General features: G+C 41.4%; 1 protein-coding gene across 2 annotated transcripts in view; it reads right to left on the reverse strand.

The window, feature by feature from the left end:
- TAMM41 (TAM41 mitochondrial translocator assembly and maintenance homolog) overlaps positions 1-21,543 on the reverse strand; it is a 236,417-nt gene that overhangs the window by 202,255 nt on the left and 12,619 nt on the right. For both annotated transcript variants that reach the window (XM_069206661.1, XM_069206660.1), the window contains exon 2: positions 2,767-2,949. In XM_069206661.1, coding sequence (XP_069062762.1) covers positions 2,767-2,943 — 177 coding nt within the window. In that variant the 5' untranslated portion in view covers positions 2,944-2,949. The remainder of the gene's footprint in view (positions 1-2,766; positions 2,950-21,543) is intronic.

Genomic DNA, 21,543 nt, shown 5'->3' on the forward strand with positions numbered 1-21,543 from the left:
ACAGCAAGGCATGGGTACACATAGATAAAAAATGTATTATGCATATTATGCCCTTCCATATATCTAATAATAATTACAATTTTATAATAGTATTAAAAAAGATTTATTTATATACTCCAATTTGAGCTATTTATTAGATTAGCTAGAAAACAGTCCAGAACTACTATCGCACGAATAACGGTTGACTCGCTTCCACAAAATTTGTTTGCCACTATTCATTAAACTTAGCAACTCTTAGAAAAGAAGATTTCAGTAGCTCCTGAAAAGCAACTGTGTACTATGGAGAATTGGTGGCGGAGAGGTGGCAGGTAAAAGATACACTAGCAATGAGGTCCGTCAGCGGGCAACAGCTTCTAGCTAGACCCACCTATTTATTCTCATTGTCACTCACTTTTCTCTTTGGTCCCTGTGGCCAAAGAATAATAGGTCAGCAGTTGCACTACACAGGGAACCAAGGTGGCTGGGGGGGCACTCAGTTTGGGTAGGCCCAGTTGACTCCAGGTATTTTTAATCTAGGATTTTTAACACCACCTGCCCTTTTCATCGTCGTCTGTCTTGGTTCAAGATCTGCTAGTACTATAGATTACATATGCTGGCTCAATGCCTTGCGACCAACATTGTGGACCTTGACCTACAACTGTCAGAACATATACAGTCTTTAAATGTAGATACTGCAACTAGTACAAACTTCTTTGTGCATCTGAACACAAATATACTCATGTTGAACATAAGAAGAATAACAAGCCACAACAACCTACTGGTCTAAAACCTTAACTCTACAAAGTCAATGTGCACTGGGAAATATCTCAAACAGACACAATCACAGTGGTATTTAATTGGCAGCATGCAGACATCGACAAACACAGGAACTAATTATAGTTAAAGTTTTAGACATTCTCAGTCTATGTTAAACCTAAAGAAAGTACTCACCAGTGTAATTAAACATTCCACACTACAAGTGTAACTGTCTTTCCCCGTCCTACTTCTTTAGAAGCGTTGTATAGTTTAGGGACATGACTTCCAGAGCTACTTACTCAGGTGATGCCAGCCATGTTGCACAGCAACTGCAAAGATCCTCTTTAGGTGTATAAAACCAGCCCTGACATTCACACAAGGAGGTTGTAAAATCAAGAATAAAACCTTTTTGCAAACCAAGGTTAGTGAGTATATCTACTCTGTAGAGTGGCGGGTAGGCATTTCAGAGTGGGAGCTCCGGACAGTTTGTGCACACCCTAAAATATACTTGTTTATAGGAACTCATAACCTTTTTCATGACCAACAATGACATCCCGTACATTTTTAATGGATTTCTCTGATAAAAAGGAGTTGACCAGATGCACAACTCCTTACATGAGGAAAGACTGAGTCACTCGGAGTAATTCGCCGGAATTACATCTCCAGAACTCCAACAGTACTTCTTAAATCATCTGACGTAAGACTTGGATATGAAGCATCAACCCCCACACAGGCTGTAACAGTGAAGTTCATGGTTCTCTAAATAGCTCAAATTAATTACACATGCTAAGGGGTGAACAAGAACTGCTTCAGGCCCACCTCCCAAACACTAATGGGTGGGCCTCTCCACATACACAGCAATCACAGACAAAAAGATCCAACTCCTTTCCCCATAGATGGTAAATGTGAGACACTCACATGCTTTCAGGCCACCTCTCCAAGGCGGCCACAGGGTGAAGCCAACATGCATCTAGAAGGCTTTATAAATGGGCAACATCTAAACTACTTTGAATTATTACAAGGAAACTAGGCTTCCAGGAAAACACGCAGGGGTCCTATTAATGGTAGAGGATGACACTATCACTATTAATTACAGTTAGATTAACAAGACGTGTACTGGACTCCAGCACTTGTAATTTCTAAACAGTGAGGGATATTTCTCCCTAAAACCCAGGCCAAATGTGTACTACGTTCCCTTTCTTGGCCTCTTCACTTACCAGTTGTCTCCACTGGCCATGGAGTGACAGACTATTCAATTTCCCTAACCTCAACTGTTTCTGGAGGCCTCAAGAACAATTGTTCACCAAATCAAACAAACAATTAACTCCCATTAACATGCCCTGCCAAAACAGATGTTTTTACCCACCAGGAAAACATGCTAATGCTCTACACCAAATATTCTTCTCTGTGCTTAGTGTGTTTGTCTTACCATCTCACTAGAAGTGACAAGGTCAACTCAAGGGGCTTACATGTGATCTACCAAATAAGTTCAGTGTAGATTTTCAGCAAGCAAGGCCCTGAGTTGGCAAGCACTGAAGTCAGCTAAACATAAACCCTGAAGAGTTAAGTTGCCGAAATAAAGAAAAAAGGCATACTTTACATTTCACATCAGTAAAGAGGTGCAGAAGTTTTGCAGCACAAACATCTATCAAAGCAAGTGGTACAAAAGGGTCTGGTTCCTAAAAAACCTATTAAAATGATAAAATTAGTAGCTAACACCACTGAGCGACTTACTTAAATTTAAATCAGCATTTGCCTGCTTCATGAACTGTCAGTGTCATAAAGCTCTGTGTTTCTTATATTTTAAGATGCAGCAGCAATGAGTCCTTCTTCACGTTTCATACAGATAAAATGTTTTCAGGGGATGCAACACATTTTACTAAGTTAATTTTTATTTAAAAAAAAAATCAAAAGCATGCTTTCAAGAGAACAAAGCAACAGCAATGATTGCTCCTTGTTTCTACTTAGAATTAGATTCCATGCCGTCTACACCACTAAGAAAATATATATTTGCCTCTCACAATCACTTACCTTGCCATCACAGGGTACTAAAGTATTGTAGTAAACTCCTGCTCCATAGTTATTCTGCAAGACACTGATTTGCTTTGAACCAAGATACTTGAGGAAAGAATAGTGGTTCCGATTTCGCGTCATGTTCATTGTATGCCACGTAATAGGGTCATCGACAGCAAACACGAAGTCCAGCATATTGTTCTAAGAAAAAAATGCAAGCGTTTATTGAATACCTCGTGAATGGGCCCTTTAAACACTGAAAAAGAGTTAAACAAGACCTAATGAAACACATTTCTAATTCAGTTTGTCACTAGGCTAGTTGTTAAAGGCCCAAAACATTTAACAACAGACCAAGATCGATTTATTGAAGGGAAGCACTGAAGTGGAAAATATAACTAAACCACAAAGAAATGAAGTGCTATTACATTTCATCTATTAAATATAACTATACTGAGAAAAATAATGTCCTAAAGGTATCATATTTTTTGTTTCAAAGAATAAATACGTTATGTCAGTTCTGTTTTACATACATTTGGCATAGGCAATAATTTGCTTAAGATATTTGATACACTATGTCCAGGTGCTGAAGCTAAAGTAATTACACAGCAAGGGCACAAAGCAAGGATGCCCATTGTCTGTTTTTCCAAATCTTGCTGTAGTATCCTTGGCTATTCCAAATCAACATGACTCACTTTTCAGGGATTTAAGCATGGAGATACAATTTGCCTTCCTTAATGCTGATGATAATGCAGTTGGTGATCTCCAATTCAAAGAAAATAAGTACCAACTAACTGTAAATAATGAACAGTTTTGACTGACGTCCAGGACAGAAAAACTGAAATAAGACTGAAGTCCTCCCATTTCTTCTGGTCACAGTGTCAAAATAGCAGTGTAAAGTTGTCTTTTGAAGACACCATCTTGAAATGTTCTTGCAGGGATTTACTAAAAAATAAAAATACACTGTGGAATAATTTAGATCCTGTCTTTGCAATGGATTGCAGGAGACAGTGCAAGACAGGAGGGACTACATTAATATTTATGAAGTAAGGCAATCACGATTAAGATGGGTGTATTGCCCACGGTTCTCTCTGTTCTGCGAAAACTTCCACTCCTGCTGCCTTATGATTTGTTTAAGAGATTTGATATACTTATACCAACATTTTTGGAGAGTAGCTGCAAAATTGCAAGGTACTGTAGTATTTTTATTTAGATATATCTCTCTTTTAACAAGACATTTTTTAATATGACTTAAGATCGCTTTCCAAAATACTTCGATCACTGGCAATGACCACCATATTTGTACTTGGATCCCACCATATTATACCCTCACTAACATCTTCTATCTTTCTTTGGGAAGATAATGTGCAATTTTTGTGGGGTCATGTGCCAGTCATACATAATTTCGTCCCAAGTTTCCCTTCCGTGGACACTACGGGCTACTTTCGGTATATCCTTCTAAAATGCATTCCTAATTATTAACTCTCATTTTGGTTTCAGGAGAATGGGCCTGAAACCCTGACTGATGCCATGGAGAGAAGACATCCATAAATGCCTTTAAATTAATTTCTTTACAGACCATGGAGAATGTACAGCCTCAAAAAGAAACCTGTCAACTCTAAAACTTAATATTGCTCTTTTCAAACAAGTATTACGGTGAAACGAATGAGAATTATATATGAGAACATGCCTTGTAGAGGCATAACTTGGCTTTAAAGCCTAATAGCAACTGCCTTTTTAGGAAAAAAAAGACATATGGCAACATAGTACAATGGTTTCCTTTGAGTTCTTACAATATACCTATGTGATCATCCACAAGGAACCCTCCAAGTACGAGAGACTTTAATTAGTTTGATGTCCAATCAATATCAATTTTGTTCAATATGTTACTTCTGAATCTTCTTCCTGTCCTCACCTTAAAAATAAAAAAGAATTCAACTGGCAGCATAATGACACTTTTTAGTGTGAAATCCAATAAAAATCAAAAAATCCAAACTAGGATTTTCATAGGTTAGCCTACAATCCAGACCTAAATTTCATATGTTGGCCATCAATCCTTAAAGCAACTGCTATGGCCAAACCTGACTTAAATCTAATTCACATGACAAAAAACATAGTGCTCTGATTATAGTGAACATGGCTTCAAATTGTACACCTAGTATTGTCTAAGTCAAATCTTTTTTGAAGATTTAATGCAGAACAAGAAACTTGGGAACAAATGCTTTGGAAATGCATCAGGAATAAAAACAAACCTGTGTGAAGCCAATAGGTTTCCCCTATGTGGGTTCTATTTGCTTTGTCAATGCTTTTTAGACAGCATAGGCTGCTGTGCAACACAACTTAAAGGAAAGACAATAATAGTGCTATGACGCACCAGCACTGACCATGTCATAGCTCTATTATTTTCTTTACCTCCAGCCATGTTGCACAGACGTGTTTGTGCAACACGTCTAAAGACACTGATAAAGCCAATATATCTTTCGTAGGAGAAACCTATTGGCTTTGACAAAGCTTGTTTTCTAATGGTGTCGGGGAGGTCGGATCGGGTGGGGTGGTCTCATTACACCATAGAAACGTAGCATGAAACTGTCCCTTTAAGGGGGCTTAGTATTCATTAGCTCTACCCAGTGTCTTCAAGCACAGATTTATAGCAGAACGTGTTCCTTTACTGAATGCTGCTTCCAGGTGACAGATGTTGTTATATATGAACAACACAGAGAATGTATACAGTTGTGATTAAATGTTGATTATGAGAGTCAATGACTATCAGACAGCCCACATCACACAAACGTTTATCTATAGCATGTGCACACGCTCAAGCAATTGGTACTCTGTACAGCTAACTGCCCAATGAAAGCCACAAACTTCTGACACTGCAGCTCTTCTGAACATAATTTCAGCCGATTGTTTGTGTGAAATACATATTTACTAGTCAATATCAGAAGCAGACTGTAATTTCACCACCGGTCGCAACACATCTATCAAAGTAAACTGGTAAGTGCCCACAGCGACCCATCTGAATGGTGCCCATGATGTTGGCCTCGGAAAGATGAATATCTGAGTAGACCCTATTGCCAGCTGGATGCTCAGTTCACTGTGTTATCTCACCTGCCAATATGAATGATAATAAAAAGTGCTGCCAATTGCAAACTAATTCTGTTCTGCTAAGCATCAATGCTACTTGCCAGTAGCAAATGTCAATGCATTTGCATATTGAAGGTTGGGTGCATGGTAAAATAGTTCTATTTTGTACAACTGGCTCCTCGTGCTATCCTCTGCATGCACAAACCACATCTGAAAAATAGGAGGTCGAGCAAGAATCCAAAAAGCTAATGGAAATGACATTTCCAATTGGCGCTGCTCAGTGCACGTTGTCATTTCTGCGCTGGCACAAAAGTAAGTAATGTTTTTTGTGAAACACGGACCTCGACGTTCAACTCAGTGACTTTCCCCGGCTCACTAAAATATTGCATCTCTATGTCCAAAGCAACAATGTAGATATGTCTTGATCGATCAATGAAGAATGCCTGCATGTTTGTTAATTATATTAAAAACCTGGATGAATTAACAGGGAGTGCAAAAATAATAGCTCTAAGCAGAGGTCAAAGCTGGCCACCTCATAGTGCTATTATTTTCTTTACTTTAAGCTATGTTTAACAAAGCCACCAATCTCGCATAGGCAAACCTACTGACTTTATACATCAGTCAAGAGTGTCCCTAACATAAATAAAGGGAGCATAACAGGAGGATTACTTTGAATTTGATGGAGATATGTATAAACACATCAAAGGAGTGAGTATGGGAGGGGCACGTGCCCCAAATATAGCAAACATCTATACGGACTTGAGGAACGGTACTTCACCAATGGGATTGCTCCATTTGTTGAAAATATTAGACTTTTGTGGCGTTTTATTGATTATATATATTTTTTCATCTGGGAAGGAGAAGAGGAACAGTTGAATGAATTCCTTGCATGGAATAATGCATGCAACATTAATCTAAAATTTTTATACAAGACCGGTATCTCCTATTATGCTGTTTTTCTTGCTCTAATATAAGACAAGACAATAACAATTAAACTACATTTCCCAGGAGACCATTGGAAAAGAACCACAAAATGAAGTCATAAAGAATGAACCAATAGGTAGTCCATTAGCTTAATAATGGTCTTAACTGCGAGCAACACTTCCTTTTTTCTCGCAGTCAAGATAAGTATCATTTTCATATGTGTGTGTTTGTATATATATGTAGGCAGTTATAGTTAGGACCATGTTTCCATTGAAAAAAGCGTTTTTTTTGTTTACTTGTCTATAATCTTTGGTACCGTATGACGAATTTTCATAAAACGTTCCCAAAAAGTGTTCCGGTGATTCTTGTTGCGCACAGAAAGTTTCGGGGTAATCCGCAAAGGCAGGGCCCAGAAAAAGGGCGATTAAAAAATGTATGCTTCCCATGTTAATACCCATAGATGGTTTGAACACAACTGCAGTCCGAACCACTGGACGGATTTAGACTAAATTTATCAGAAAGCTAGCTTTCGGTACACAGATTGTGCTTTCCTTTAATTGTTGTAAAGCCATTCAGTAGTTTTCGAGAAATGAAAGACTTTGTGATAATTTCACAAAAATAAATTGTTAAAATTAGCAAATTTTTGTGAATGCGGGTGCGAAAAGGATCGCTGTATTTGACTGACCGCAACCTGTCTAGAATGCTGTGGCCGCCATTTTATTTTACGGGCCACGGTCCCCTGGGGTGAAAATCCTATTTGAAAGAGGCATAAGGGGTCACCGTGAAGGTACCCTGACCCCAGGTGTGTGATATAGGTATGTTTGAGGGGCATATTATAGGTTTAAAATAATTTTGCGTCACCATGTGCGGTATTTGCATAAATTCACTAAATTTCTGCAAATGTTTATGTGAAATAATGTGAAAAAACACTGACTCGTTCATACACTAATTCAGCCACTCATACATGCACTCAGACTCATGGGTCCACTCACACACTCACTCAGACACTCCTGCCCTCAGACTCACACATCCAATTTCAGACCCCCTGAGACACTCATGCACCCACTCGCAGATCTACTGATAGAGATAGGTCCTGTGGCTAACGGCGCTGTGCACGGTCAAAGACTGGGCGGTTATAAGGGCTTGGCTGCAAGATCTGGCTGAAGGCCAGGCCTTGGGACCAAACCCCACATGGAGGGGGTTGGAATAACATAGTAGTTAAACGTATTTCTGGGTCAGTGCCCTTCATCAGTAGAGACCAAAGAACAAAAAAAATATCTGGGGTTGCTGGAAATGCCGCCAATATCGTCTCAGGTTTAGTACCACTCACCGGCTCACACGTGCGTCTCCAGAGCTCGTCAGCTCAATGGCTCGAGGGAGCCTTTTAAACATGAAGTCCAATTGGGAGAACACTGTCTAACACTCCAGTCGAGTTCGCCCCCACATCCTGGTACGTGCAGTTCGAACAATCAACGCTTGCTTGAAAAAATCTGTAGTATTTCACTAAAGTTAGTGCAGACAGTACTGTTCATCTTTTGACACGTGTTTCTGGGTTAGTGCCCTTCCTCAGTAGAGACCAAAGAACAACAAACATATCTGGGGTTAGAGGCCCCCCTCGTGGAGTCTCAGATGGCCCTGGGGACCGCCACCACCAGGGCCAGCTCTTGCTATGTCCCAGGGGTGCCCACCCCCAGAACATAGCTGTTTGCTGTGGCTTGGCTGCAGTGCTGCAGGACTGCATGCAGTGATACAGTCAAGCCACAGCAAACACTTCGGGTTTTGATGGCATGACCTGTGAAGCAGATCCCGCTGTCAAAATACGACGTTTTATCTCTGTCCCCTGCAGACGTGCAGAGGACAGAGATGAAATGCTTCAGCAAGCACGGAGCTGCTGGCTGCTGTCAAAGCAGCTCCATGTTTGCTGAAGCATTGGCAAACTCAGGGAAGGCTTCCCCTGCAGTGCCAAGTAGCCCGTAAGAGCTTTTTAATAAAAAATAAATAAATAAAATAGAAATGTAAGGACCGTGGGGGGCCCTCCGTCGTGGTCCCACATAGCCTGCAAAGGGCTTTTGATTATTTATGCTTTTATTTAAAAAAATAAAAATAAAAAAAAGGAACCCTCATAGCTCCAGTATGAAAGTCACATGCCTTCAGACTAAGGTATGGGGGTTCGAGTCCAGCTGAATTCATTACCATTTTTTTTAAATTAAAATAAAATCGTTTTTTTTGTTTTTTTGTTAAACCCAACAAAAATATCTCATTCTAAGTATATGAGATATTAAAGTCTAAAAAAACTCTCTCTCTCTGCCTTTCTTTCTGTTTCTGTCTCTCTTTCAATCAATTTCTCCCATTCACAGACCTACTTAGACACTTACGCACCCCACTCACTCACGCACCCACTCACAGACCCGCGCACACACTGATGCAGCTACTAAAACACTGATGTACGCACTCTCACAGCCAGACAATCTGACAGCCACTCTCACCCCCAAATAAACCCTCTCACATCTAGCCTCACACCCAGAGAAGCTGCAGCTAACTCCTGCTTCGAACAGCGAAAAGGCTATGCACAGCATGGGTTTGGATGGCTGGGGGGTGTTGGCCGCAAGGTCTGGCTGCAGACCAGGTCTTACGGGCAACCTCCCCTGTGCATGGGTGAAGGACGTGCACAGTTGGGTGCTTATAGGGGGTTGGCCTCAGGACCTGTCTGTGCTCTAAGGTAACTATAACTCACACCCTCACCATGCACTGCTAATTAATCCACAAATTACGGCACTCAAGACCTCCTTGATAACATTATTGATAATATCAATGTTATATTTGCAGTAAATGAGTTGCTTTACTGGCGGCTATGTCTCCTGGTGAGCAATCCCTACACAGGCTCCTTCACATTCACTCAAGATTACAAACCCTAGTTCTACCCACATAAAGTATGAGGCCTCAGAAGCAGGGTTTTCTGTCAAAGAGGAACACAGAACATAGGTAAGACATCTCAGATCTAGTTTTTATCCCATGGGTGCAGGTTAGCAGATTTTCTCCCAAATTGGCGCAATGTCAATTCAGACCCCTGGGTCTTACAGATGGTTCAAGGTTATTGCATAGATAATTTATCAGGCCCCTATTCAAACACATCTCCCCCCTCCCCTAAAGTTTTCCCAGGAACAATCCTAACTGATTGATGCTGAAATTCATTCTCTCCTTTCAAAGAATACAATAGAGATAACAAATCTACACCAAACAGGATACCTCAGTATGATATTTCCTTAACAGAAGAAAAACAAAAAATATTGTCCCATTAAATCTAAAAATGTTATGGTATACAATTATTTTAAGATGGAAACCATCTTTCATCAGGGTGAAAGGAGGATCCTTTTGGACATACAAGATGTTTATCTAACTATTCCAGTCCATCTGTTTTACAGAAAATGCCTTCATTTCCGTTGGGGGAATACCATTTATCAATTCACAGCTCTTCCTTTCGGCCTTTCTTCAGCACCATGATGCTTTACTAAAATAATGAAACCTATGGTGGCTCTTCTGAGAGCTCAGGGAACAGGGTTAATTGTTTTTTAGACAACTTTCTTCAGGTGGCCTGGACTAAAGTCTTCTATTAGGTCATTTGGAGGCATGCTTCTACCTATTACACTCTGGGTTTTCTTGTGAACGAGGAAAAATCTCTTTTTGTTCCCTCAACTCAAACAGAATCCCTAGATTTCTTAAAGATGCAAAAACCTCATCTTCTTCCTCAACAAAAGGTCAAGCATACCAAAAGAAAATATTCAACAGGTTCTCAATCTATGAATTCTCTCTCTTCGGTCTCTAGAAAGAATTGTAGGGCTTCCTGCCCCTTCTATCCAAGCCATATTTCCGGGTCCTTTACATTACAGGGCTCTAAAAAGATTCAAAATTCAATATCTTCGCAAGGGCCTTCATTATTTGGATGTAATTCAGTTACACCAGGAGTCACAAGAAGAATTCCAGTGGGGGATGGATGATCTAGATGGCTGGAACGGGGGAGAGATTTGTGCTATGGCCCCAGATCTTGTCCAGAATCAGAAAGAAGTCAGACATGTTGGGGCGCAAGATCTGGCAATCTCTTGACGTGGGTGCACGGTCAAAGAAGGAGTCCTCAATGCACATTAACTGTTTAGAGATGCTTGAAGGCTGCTTTGCAATTCGGACATTTGCAAAACACAAAATCAGTTGTTCAATTCTTCACTGTAAATAGGAATAAAATCCAAACCTTGAGCAGATCTGGCAAACGTTTTTTGGAAATTCTGCCTATAGCGAAAACTGTTGGTCTAAGCAGAATATCGTCTGGGAAAGCTGAAAACTATAGCAGATTGGTGGTCCAGGTACTTCAAATATACCAGCAATTCATGTCTGCACTCTTCGGTATCCAGAATCCTTTCTTTGAAATTCGGCACTATGTCAATAGACTTGTCTGCATCCTGTTTGAACACTCAACTTCACAATTTATACAGTTGGAGACCAGATCCTCAAGCTCTATCAACGGATTAATTTCTTCAGGACTGGACCCTTCACCTTAACAAAGCCTTTTCTCTGTTCATTATGACAGCCATAATTTTAGCCCAAGTGTGCCACCAGCAACTTTTGCTGCTACCGGTAACACCATTTTGGCAGTCTCAGCCTTGGTGCTGCGGGTTGATTTCCCAATTCTCAACCCAAACTTTCTCATTCCCCTTCTCAACCCAGAGGGACAGCCTCACAACATGATTCTCAACCAAACCCTAACTGTGGTGGCCTGGAGAATTCTGGGTCACTGTGGAGAACACCTGGAATTTCTGAAGAAGCTGCTCAATACATCCGCTATTGTTGAGTACCAGGAACAACCAAAACTTATAAATCTGCCTGGATAGTGTGTAGTAGTTCAGATCCCTTTTCAGTCGATATAATCTTGATTCATTTTTAGCATCTTTGGATTCCCAGGGAAAGGCGTACATAACAGTAAATACTCATAGATCGGTTATTTCTGCTGAACATGTATGAGTGGATGGAAAACCTGTCAGTGAGCACCCTTTGATTTGTCGTCTTTTGAAGGGAATAGGATTTCCTAACCCTACTATTGCAAAGTATAATTAAATGTGGGATGTTAATGAGATTTGAAGACTGTTAATTAAGTGGCAAGATAATGTTCTCTTACCTTTAATATTCTTGTCCACAAAATTGACAATGTTGTTATGTTTGGTTTCGTTTAGAAGAATATCTGATGTTGAAGCTCTAGACATATTTTAAGTACAATATACGCCTTCAGGCGTTTATTTTAAAAGTCCCAGAAGAACAAAGACAACATTTATTGTCTGTACATTACCATTATTGTCCTTACCAGCCTAAACTTTGTGTAGGAAGTTGTTTTAAAACATATTTCAAAGACTGCAGATTTGAGAACATCCTCTTATGTACAGTAGATTTCTTTCCATAAACCAGTGTTATCCACTACACTTGCTGATTGGGTTAAATGGATCATGTCTTTAGCAGGCATTGACACCAATTATTTTGGGGCTCAATCCACTAGGGGGTGCTATGGTTTCCAAAGCCCTCTGGGATGGGTTAGAGGACATTTTCAGAAAGGCAGACCAGTCAAATGCTTTTACTTTCAGAACTTTTCACTGCCAGCATATTACTCATGTGGCAAATTCTGTCATTAATGTGTTTTAAACAAGCAAAATAGGATCCTCCTGTCGTTGTAAGAAAATGCAGATTTCCCTAATTTTAGTGAAGGAATGTCTAGATTTTAGCACAGACATGTAGGCGAGTATTATCCCACCGCTCACTGTTGTTAATCCCCCTTTACATTACTTTGCTGTGCCAGTTGTTTCTACAACCACTCCTTCGTCGTAAGGATTAACTAGATTCTGCTTAGTTACTTCTTCAGGAAGTGTCTACACCATCAGTAGTTCACCAATTGGAATACTCAACGTCGTGTCAACCTTCTGCAAACTCGGATACCACTTCAGTTACTATGCTGGATGTCACCAAGGACCTTTTTGCTCTTTTGTTGGCCATTTCTACTATTCTAGTTATCATTCTTATGTTTAATTGTTCTTTTTCCTTTCTTGCAAGAAAAGAGGGTGTGTTGCTTTTATTCAGCTAAAGGACTGTCTGTTGGTTCATTCTTAATCACTTCATTTTGTAGTTCTTTTCCCATAGTCTCATGGAAAATGTAGTTTAATTTCTATTGTCTTAAATGCTCTTAAAATTAAAACAAGAAAAGACAGAATAATACTCACCCTTTCCTTCCCTAAAGCTAGGGAAATCTGCATTCTTCCCCAAAATGAGTAGAAGAGAGGTTGAATTTTTAGATACATGGATACAACACGAAGAGCATAGCTTGGAGGTTTTCTTATATTCAAAGCCCACAGCAAATGTTAAAAGGATCGTTACCATTTTAGGTGTATCCCCGGTGGGTTCCACATTTGCCCCCCCATGAGGGGCAGCATCCTATGCGCCAGAATGGGTAGCATCAGTGTCAAGCAGTTATATCAGTATGTAAGGGGGAAGAAGCTGGTTCCCCTTTGGCATCTCTTGATGGAACCAATGTAGCTCCTCCTCCTCCAGTCAGAGTCAGCCTATCTGACTCAGGAGCTGGCGGTTCCAATGAGATGGTGCTGGAAGAGGGCAAGGAGTCTCTAGTTCTGTGTCTTTCTTTAAAGGAGTAGGTAGGGATGTGTTTCCACTGTCGGGTGGGTTTCTTATGCAGTTGAGCAGACGCTGCGCCAAACACAGGGAGCAATCTCCTGGTCTAAGAAGTTGCTTCCCCTCTGTAAGCCAATCCCACGCCGATTCAGGTGTGTCAAAAACAACTGGGTTTTATTTGTGTGGATTACTTTGAGCATAGCTGGAAAAAGAAGTGCGTAGGAGAAGAGTGAGGGCTCTAAGCTTTTGTTTTACCGCTTCATAGGAATAGTGCTTCGTCTGCACTTCTTTTGTGTAGTCTGGAAATATGAGAATTTTGGCATCTTGATAGCGAAGCGCTGGTTGGGACCAGGCTTCCTGTAAAAGACAGTCTCTCTCCTTGAAATTAAAGAAGAAAGTGATTATTGGTCGATGAGGTGCGCCCGGGGGGTGGCTTTGGTGTGAGAGCTCTACATACCTACTCCACGGCGAACCATGGAGTGAGCCGGTCAGCAGGCATACACAACTTGACCTACTGCCTGAGGAATTCAGTTGGTTTTGTGGATTCCGCATATTCCAGAAACCCCACAAATCTGACATTACTGTGCTGGGAACGGTCTTCTGTGCGGTGATGCAGCTTGGCTATCCACAAGAGTAGGCATGTGACTTTGAGTTTGAGGTCTGACACCTCGTCTTCGACTGTGGAAATTCGCTGCTCCACCTCCATGACCGAAGTAGCAGCGCTCCCTAGGTCCTGACGCAGGAGTGCCACATCGACATGAACTTCCTCTATTTTAGCCTCAACCATCTTTTGAGATTGCTGAATAGCTTGTAGAATCTTGGCTATAACACCATCAGGAGTCGCTCCGATTTTGGATGTCCCTTCACCACTCGCCCCCTGTCCTGTGGTGTACTGGTCAATGTGTGGATGTGAAGAGGGAGGCTTTAAAGCTTTCCGCCATGATTGAGCAGGATCCTCACTAGAGGGCTTTCTAGGTGTGGCCCACTTGCCGCAGCATGAGCAGCTATTCCATGTATAAATGTTCTCAGACTTGGGGATAACCAGTCAACTGAAAGCACTGCCTACCGGCCTGTTGAAGGAAGAGCCAGTTAGCACATCTAAGCAATCTAAGCCAGTAATCACATCAATAAGGTGGTGGATTTGCCTGGTGCATTCATCTACGCAGTCGGTGAAAGCATGTGCTGCATTAATACCTCAAGAGGACTCCAGATATGGCATGTCCAGAGGCCACCAGGGTGATGCTGCTTAGAAAACTCACTCCATAAGGGTATCTGGGCAGAAGATGAAAGCCTGGCGATGAGTCCACACTGGCACCCCCGGCCTGCGGCCTTCCTGCCAGTCTTCACAGGACCTGCAGCGCTTGCGTCCCATGAGGGTGAAAGGAGATGAGATGTTCGTCGCTCGGGGCCCTCACCCACTCTCCAGGGCAAAGGTAGCTGTACTGAGGGCTCCAGTATGGCAGTGCGTAGCCTCTCACTGCCGCACCTCTTGCTCCAGAAAGCAGACCGCCCCCAGAGCGGGGACATTAGGAGCCTGAGTCCCGGCCGCCAGCTGGCCCACGCATGGCACCAATCATTCTATCCCCTGTTTCTGGGTCAAAGTCACACACTTTTTTCTTGCCCCAGGGGCACTCCGCTTCAGGTCTGACTATGTCAGGAGAGGTGGGGAGGGAGACGTTGCTCCCCGCAAGGCGGAAGCGCTGGGGGCACAAGCAAGGACGTGGCAAACACCCAGTCACACTCATGCCACAGATGCAGCCCCTCAGGTCGGTGCGGCTGTCCCCGTCGCTCGTCTTCTTCCGCAGATCGCATGGCAGGGTCCCAGAAGGTGCCTTTGGCTGCACGTGTTGCAGCTTCAATAAAGCGCCGGCTCTACAGCGCTCCTGGAGTCCATCACTCACAGCAGCACCGTGCTAGAAGGCCCATCTCCGCCAGCTTGAGTGCAGTGTGGCCGCGGCGGTACTTTCACTCTACGAGGAACAGATTGCGGCATTGCAGGTCACTGGAACGACGGCAGCAGGAACAAGAGCTTTAATCCGCCAGGTTGTTACGCCGGGAACTCTGATATTAGATGGTGGATGGTGGGGGAAGAGGGAGGGGTCTGGAGCACTCTTAGATTGCGACCTGAATGTTGTCGCCCTAAGCCAAGTCTTGTTTTTGGGCATTTTATCAATTGTGATAAAATATTTATGTTATGATTAAATCAAGTGCAAAAGAAATGTGTTTGATCTGAGAATATAGTAGTTTACCTTAATAAGTATGTTTTGATATCAGCTGACTTCAAATGCAATAAGTCTATGGTAAGAAGTAGCTTTTAGTATTAAGTGACTATATTGGAGTCTTTCAGTGTTCCATGGGGAGGCTGGTTGCCTTTTTGTTTGAAACCTTTTGGCTTTGCCAAATGCCTGGGGAGTAGAAAGAAAAAAGGAGGTGGGACGGACAGGGCAAGCACAAGGTTGTGGGAGGGGGTGTGAGGGAGGAGCAAGCAACAGAGTTGGGAGGCAGGGAGAGATGGTCTGCAAACACATGCACTCTTATGAAGTGCTGGTGTAAAAAAATTAAAAAGCACCCCTGCAAGCCTGCAGCCAGTGGAAGGACACTGGCCAGAGACAGGAAGCTATACTTGGTCCTAGCTACAAGAAAGACAGGAAGACACGAAGACAAAGTGGAAGCAAGAAGTACTGACCAATGAGAAGCAAGGAAATGAGAGTGATAACCACTGGTAAGTAAGGCGCAGGCTCTAAGCCCATTTGGAGATGTTGAGGCAAAGCCTAAAAAAAAGTGGGGCAGGGGAACTCAATAGGATTGGTTTTGTGTTGCCATAATATGTATGTGTCGCCCATGTTTGCTATATGTCACATGATATTTACGGCCTAGTTTTCAACACTGGCTAAATCATGGACCTGTGATTGTGTAACAAAATTAAACTGAAACACCTGAAAACTTTAAATATGGACACATAAGTTCTAGAGAAAACAGTTCATTCACTGACGTAGGGCTATTTCTGTACAGTGTATCTAGTTTGTGATCGCGAGAGATGACTCTGGTAACAGGTAGCATTTATAAAGTTTATTTTCAGTTTCTGTAATGAGAAAGTCATCGTCAGTCCTCTAACAGCCAATCCGTTATCAACGATTTCCCTCACCTTTAAATACTCACTCACCAATTCCAACCATTGCAATAGAACTCAAACCCCAAAATTCTGGGACTGCATGGATACAGAATTCTTTGTCTTTTTTAAAGAAACGAACAAGAACAAGAAACGAACAAAAACCAACGAATAAAAAACCTCCAAGACACACAGCCTACATCACCCAATGAACACACCACAGAAAAACATTTACATATGCATCCTAAATAATAAAATTAACATGCTTACCTAAACTTCCAAGGCAACCGTTTGACATGGGTAGATCTGCGAGGAACACAATCAGACACATGGGCACCATTAAATTAATCTTTGTCGTTGCCACGGAACACGTGCTCTGAATCACTAGAATCTTTGTCAAATGTTAACAGCTGTGCTTGTTCTTTAGAGATATATACAACACTCTCTACATTCCACCACTGACCACCCTGAACTATTACTATATTGCCACATACCTTCTTAACCTGTAAAAGGTTTTCTAAAAGATGAATATCCTTTCCGTATAAAACCAGGCTTCTTTATACACACACACAATCCTGCATCTTCAGTACTCTCTGTTTAGTGCACCATCTGGAGTTCTACTGAATCCTTTTTTCCCTGGGCTTTGCTTACCCATTTGCGTACCTCACCATTCAGCACTTCTTCTGCTTTACGTTTATGAAGCTACTGGGACATCTAGGCTGGACAGAAGACTGAGGTTGATTTGCATAAAAACAAACACATAGCTGAGCTATGCAGGAAGGAAATGTAAAGGTCCAACAATGTCTATACCAATCTTCTTCCAAGATTGATCATGGAACACAGTAGGCTCTAAAGGAAGAGTGATCACCTTCAACCCTTTCTCTGAACTACAAGAAATTACACAAGTTTTGACAACATCATCAATATCAATGTCTACTGTGGGCCACCAAAAGTTCATTCTAATTCTGCTCATGATCATCGTCCATTCCAAATGTCCTCCATTACCTAAGTGGACCAGATCCCTTCTAATGCCAGCTGGTGGCACCAACCTATCCCCACTCAACATCAAACCATCTTCAACTGACAATTCATCAGCAACCTTTGCTGAAGGCTGCAATACAATTTGTATATTCCTCTCTTTGGGCCAGCCATTGGTAATAAAACTCTTGACCTCATTAAGAACCGGATCATTATCATTGGACTTTCTCCACATCTTTTCAAAACAAGCTCTAGCCTTTAAAATATCAATGGCAGGAATGAAACAATTCTCTGTGTCCCCTTCATCTCATTTTTCCAAAACATTTAACGTACATCTAGCGAGAAAATCAGCTATGAAATTTTCCCTTATCAGGAATATGTTATACATTGACATTCTACTGTAATAGGTACCTATATGTGGTATATCATTTTTACCTTTTCCCCATTAAGGATAAACAGAAATTCTTTGTGATCTGTTTGAAGAATTATTTTTTCCCCCACACATATGAACACAATTTCTCTATATCCCAAAAACAGGATAGCAGTACTTTCTCAATCATAGAATAATGCACCTCAGGCTCCCTTAGTACAGGGATGTGGAATTCCTATCGCCCGACGCCCGGGACATCTTGTTTGGGGTCAAGGGCTACAAGTTTTTATGTTTACTTTGTCCTTGGGACAAGAAGGCCCAACCCCTTGCAGCACAAACCCTTTGGCTGCCTGATTACAGAGAGTGGAACTCTCTGCAGTTGAGTTAATGTGTTTCCAAAAGATAATGCTGTTCGAACTTGTATTTATGGTTCATTATTTGAAAGTCTTCATTATTAGGGTGAGTGCTGTAAATAAATGTTTTAAGGTCACACTTCACTACTGACCTTGGTTCAAGTACAAAAAAAAAAAAAACGTGTATACACATGTTTGAAAAGTTTAGGCTATGAGGCTAAGTTTAATGCTCCCAGAATGCTCTCTGATTATATGCAAATGAAGTGTCATTTAGTAAAATGTGTTGATGCATGCTAGTATTTCCCAAAAATATTTCTAATGGAAAATCAGTGTAACCATTTTCAACACGATTATGGGAAGCATGAAAATAAACAAACACTGACAAAGCGAACTGATCTGACATATTTTTATAAGTCTTTTAGTTTCATCAATGCATGTCTTGTTTTGACATGGCTTTTGTAACACTTTATTGTTGTGGGAGCTACCAGGCCCTCAACATTGTAACAAACACTGGCAAACCCCCCCAAAAAAGTTTTTGAACTCTCTAAAAGCACACCAGCAGCATAACAAAGGCCCCGCAGCCGCCCTCCAGGGGGCCCCTTCAGCACAGCACCTGCCCTGAGTGAGTCTGGAGAGGGGGCTCCTCCATGTTCTTTACAAAGGGGCACCCTCCAGTTTAGTTACGTCACTGATTGCCACTGTAGTTCCTGACACTGAACAAAACTACTTTGTGTGGCAATATGCTCCCTGTGGAAGAGCAGAATGCGATCACTCACAGTAAAGCCGGCCGAAAGAGAGAGAAATAGAAGTTTAATAAAAACAAAATGTCTTTGTTAACACCAGACCTAATTAGGGACCAAGACCCACATGTAGGTAGCTTTTTGCATGTCGCAAACAGCGACTTTCGCTGTTTGCGACATGCAAAAAGCACACTGCGATGCACAAACCCAGTTTTGCGATTCGGTAACCTGGTTACCGAATCGCAAAACGGGTTTGCGACTCGCAATTAGTAAGGGGTGTTCCCTTCCTAATTGCGACTCGCAGTGCAATGTAGGATTGTTTTGTGACCGCGAACGCGGGTGCAAACCAATCGCAGTTTGCACCCATTTCAAATGGGTGCTAACACTTTCGCAAAAGGGAAGGGATCCACATTGGACCCCTTCCCCATTGTGAATGTCACTGTAAACATTTTTTCAGAGCAGGCAGTGGTCCTCTGGACCACTGCCTGCTCTGAAAAAATGAAACGAAAACGTTTCATTTTTCATTTTTGTTATGCATCTCGTTTTCCTTTAAGGAAAACGGGCTGCATTACAAAAAAAAAAAACTGCTTTATTGAAAAGCAGTCACAGACATGGTGGTCTGCTGTCTCCAGCAGGCCACCATCCCTGTGAGGGCCGCCATTCGCGAGGGGGTCGCAAATTGCGACCCACCTCATGATTATTCATGAGGTGGGCATTTGCGAAGCCCTTGCGAATCACAGATGGTGTCAGGGACACCATCCTACATTCGGATTTGCGACTCGCAATTTGCAGGTCGCAAATCTGAACCTACCTACATGTGGCCCCAAATTCTTAAAGAAAGTCACAAAAGTGCACCCATGGTATATGTTGTACCCTATAAAATATTTGTGAACTGTATTTTAGCATGGGTAAATACGATGTGTAGATTTGCTCATGTAAAAATCTATTGACCATTTGCAAGTTCATTTTCCCTCCAGCCACTTTCTTCCCAACCCTGGAAGAAGTTCTAATTCTGCCATTGTCAAGAGTAAATGTCCAACCTTTCTTATTATGGGAAAATATTAGAGAGAAGCTGGTAAAAATCTTTAAAATATGCAGGTTAGTAGGTTTGCAGACTCAAAGGCATTCCAACCCTAGAACTATTGCTTACTGCTTCCTCCAGCCCCAGTATGCAGATCTGCAGAAAGGTGGCAAAATAAGGAAATTGTTACAGTAGGGATTGAAACTGCAAGTATTTAAGCCCTACTATGGTAGTAGCCCTGGCATAATCAGAGAGGCTATTATCAGAGCACTTACATAATGAGATTGCTGCCATAATTTGTCGCCACACTACATGGCACCAAAGGGACAAGTAGATCTTTTTACAGGACAAGTAGATTTGAGAAGCAACCTGTCCACTGGACAAGTAGATATTTTAATAAATTCCACACCCCTGCTTAGTACTTTGGAATTAAAGAAAATTGTGAATTCTCTTCCTCCAATATTCTAGGTAAGAACCACACCTAACCGATACTCGCTAGCATCTACAGTAATAATACACGAACAAGCTGAATCACAGATCTTAAATGCTCCCACACTAGACATTTCACTCTTCACAGATTCCAAAGTGGACTGAATTCACATTTCAAACAAATGATAACACTTCAACAAGTTAGAAAGTCCTTTCTATTTTGTAGTTTAATCTAGAATATATTTTTAATAAAATTTATACAGAGCAACAATTCGTCCTTATTCTTAGGCAAGTGGCAATCCACTACAGCCTGAACCAGACCAAATTTAGGCATTATATCATTCACCAAAATGACACGACTCAGAAAATCAATAGACTTCTTCCAAAATTCACACTTACGTCACTTACTTAACCACAATCCCTCTCTCAGAACAAATGTTAAGGACTTTTCGTAAAAAAAGACATCAAGCTGTTTCAGATTCTTGTGAATACCAAAACATCATCTTGTATATCACCAAACCTTAGACATCACCAAGAAGCTGAAATGTGACCCCTTGAAAAACCGATGCAGCAGACGATAAACCAAATGGCATGGAACAATACTGAAACATACCAAGATGGGAATTAAAAACAGCATATGTCTAGAAGATTCCTCCAACTCCACCTGGTTGTAAGCAGCTACCAAATCTATCTTAAAAACAATTCTACAGCTCCCAGTTTTCCAAACACTCAATATTTGGGAGTTTAAACTACATAAATTCCCACACATTCTCTCATATCCCCACTACGTTTGTGGACCATCACCAGAGGAGACAACCAAAGAGAGGAATCAACAGGTTTGATCTTTTTCCTGCAAAAATTTCAACTCCCTCTTCAAATCTTATCTAAAGCTAAAAGAAACAGACTTTATTTTCTGTTTCACAGACATAGCTCCATCCTTAATTTTTATTTTAAGCGTAAACATAAACTTATGCCTGTAAAAACATTTGGGAATTCTTGTGAGAGGGTATCCAAAGAGGTCTGGTCTTTCATTGCCAATCCCTGTCCTTTAGCTCCTAGTATAAGAACCATCCCAAACAGTCCATGGTAAAACCATCCAAAAATGCTGAGCTCTTTTTTGCAGCATGCTTTTT

Source organism: Pleurodeles waltl, chromosome 9 (genome assembly GCF_031143425.1).
Source record: "Pleurodeles waltl isolate 20211129_DDA chromosome 9, aPleWal1.hap1.20221129, whole genome shotgun sequence".
In the NCBI taxonomy this organism is placed as follows: domain Eukaryota; kingdom Metazoa; phylum Chordata; class Amphibia; order Caudata; family Salamandridae; genus Pleurodeles; species Pleurodeles waltl.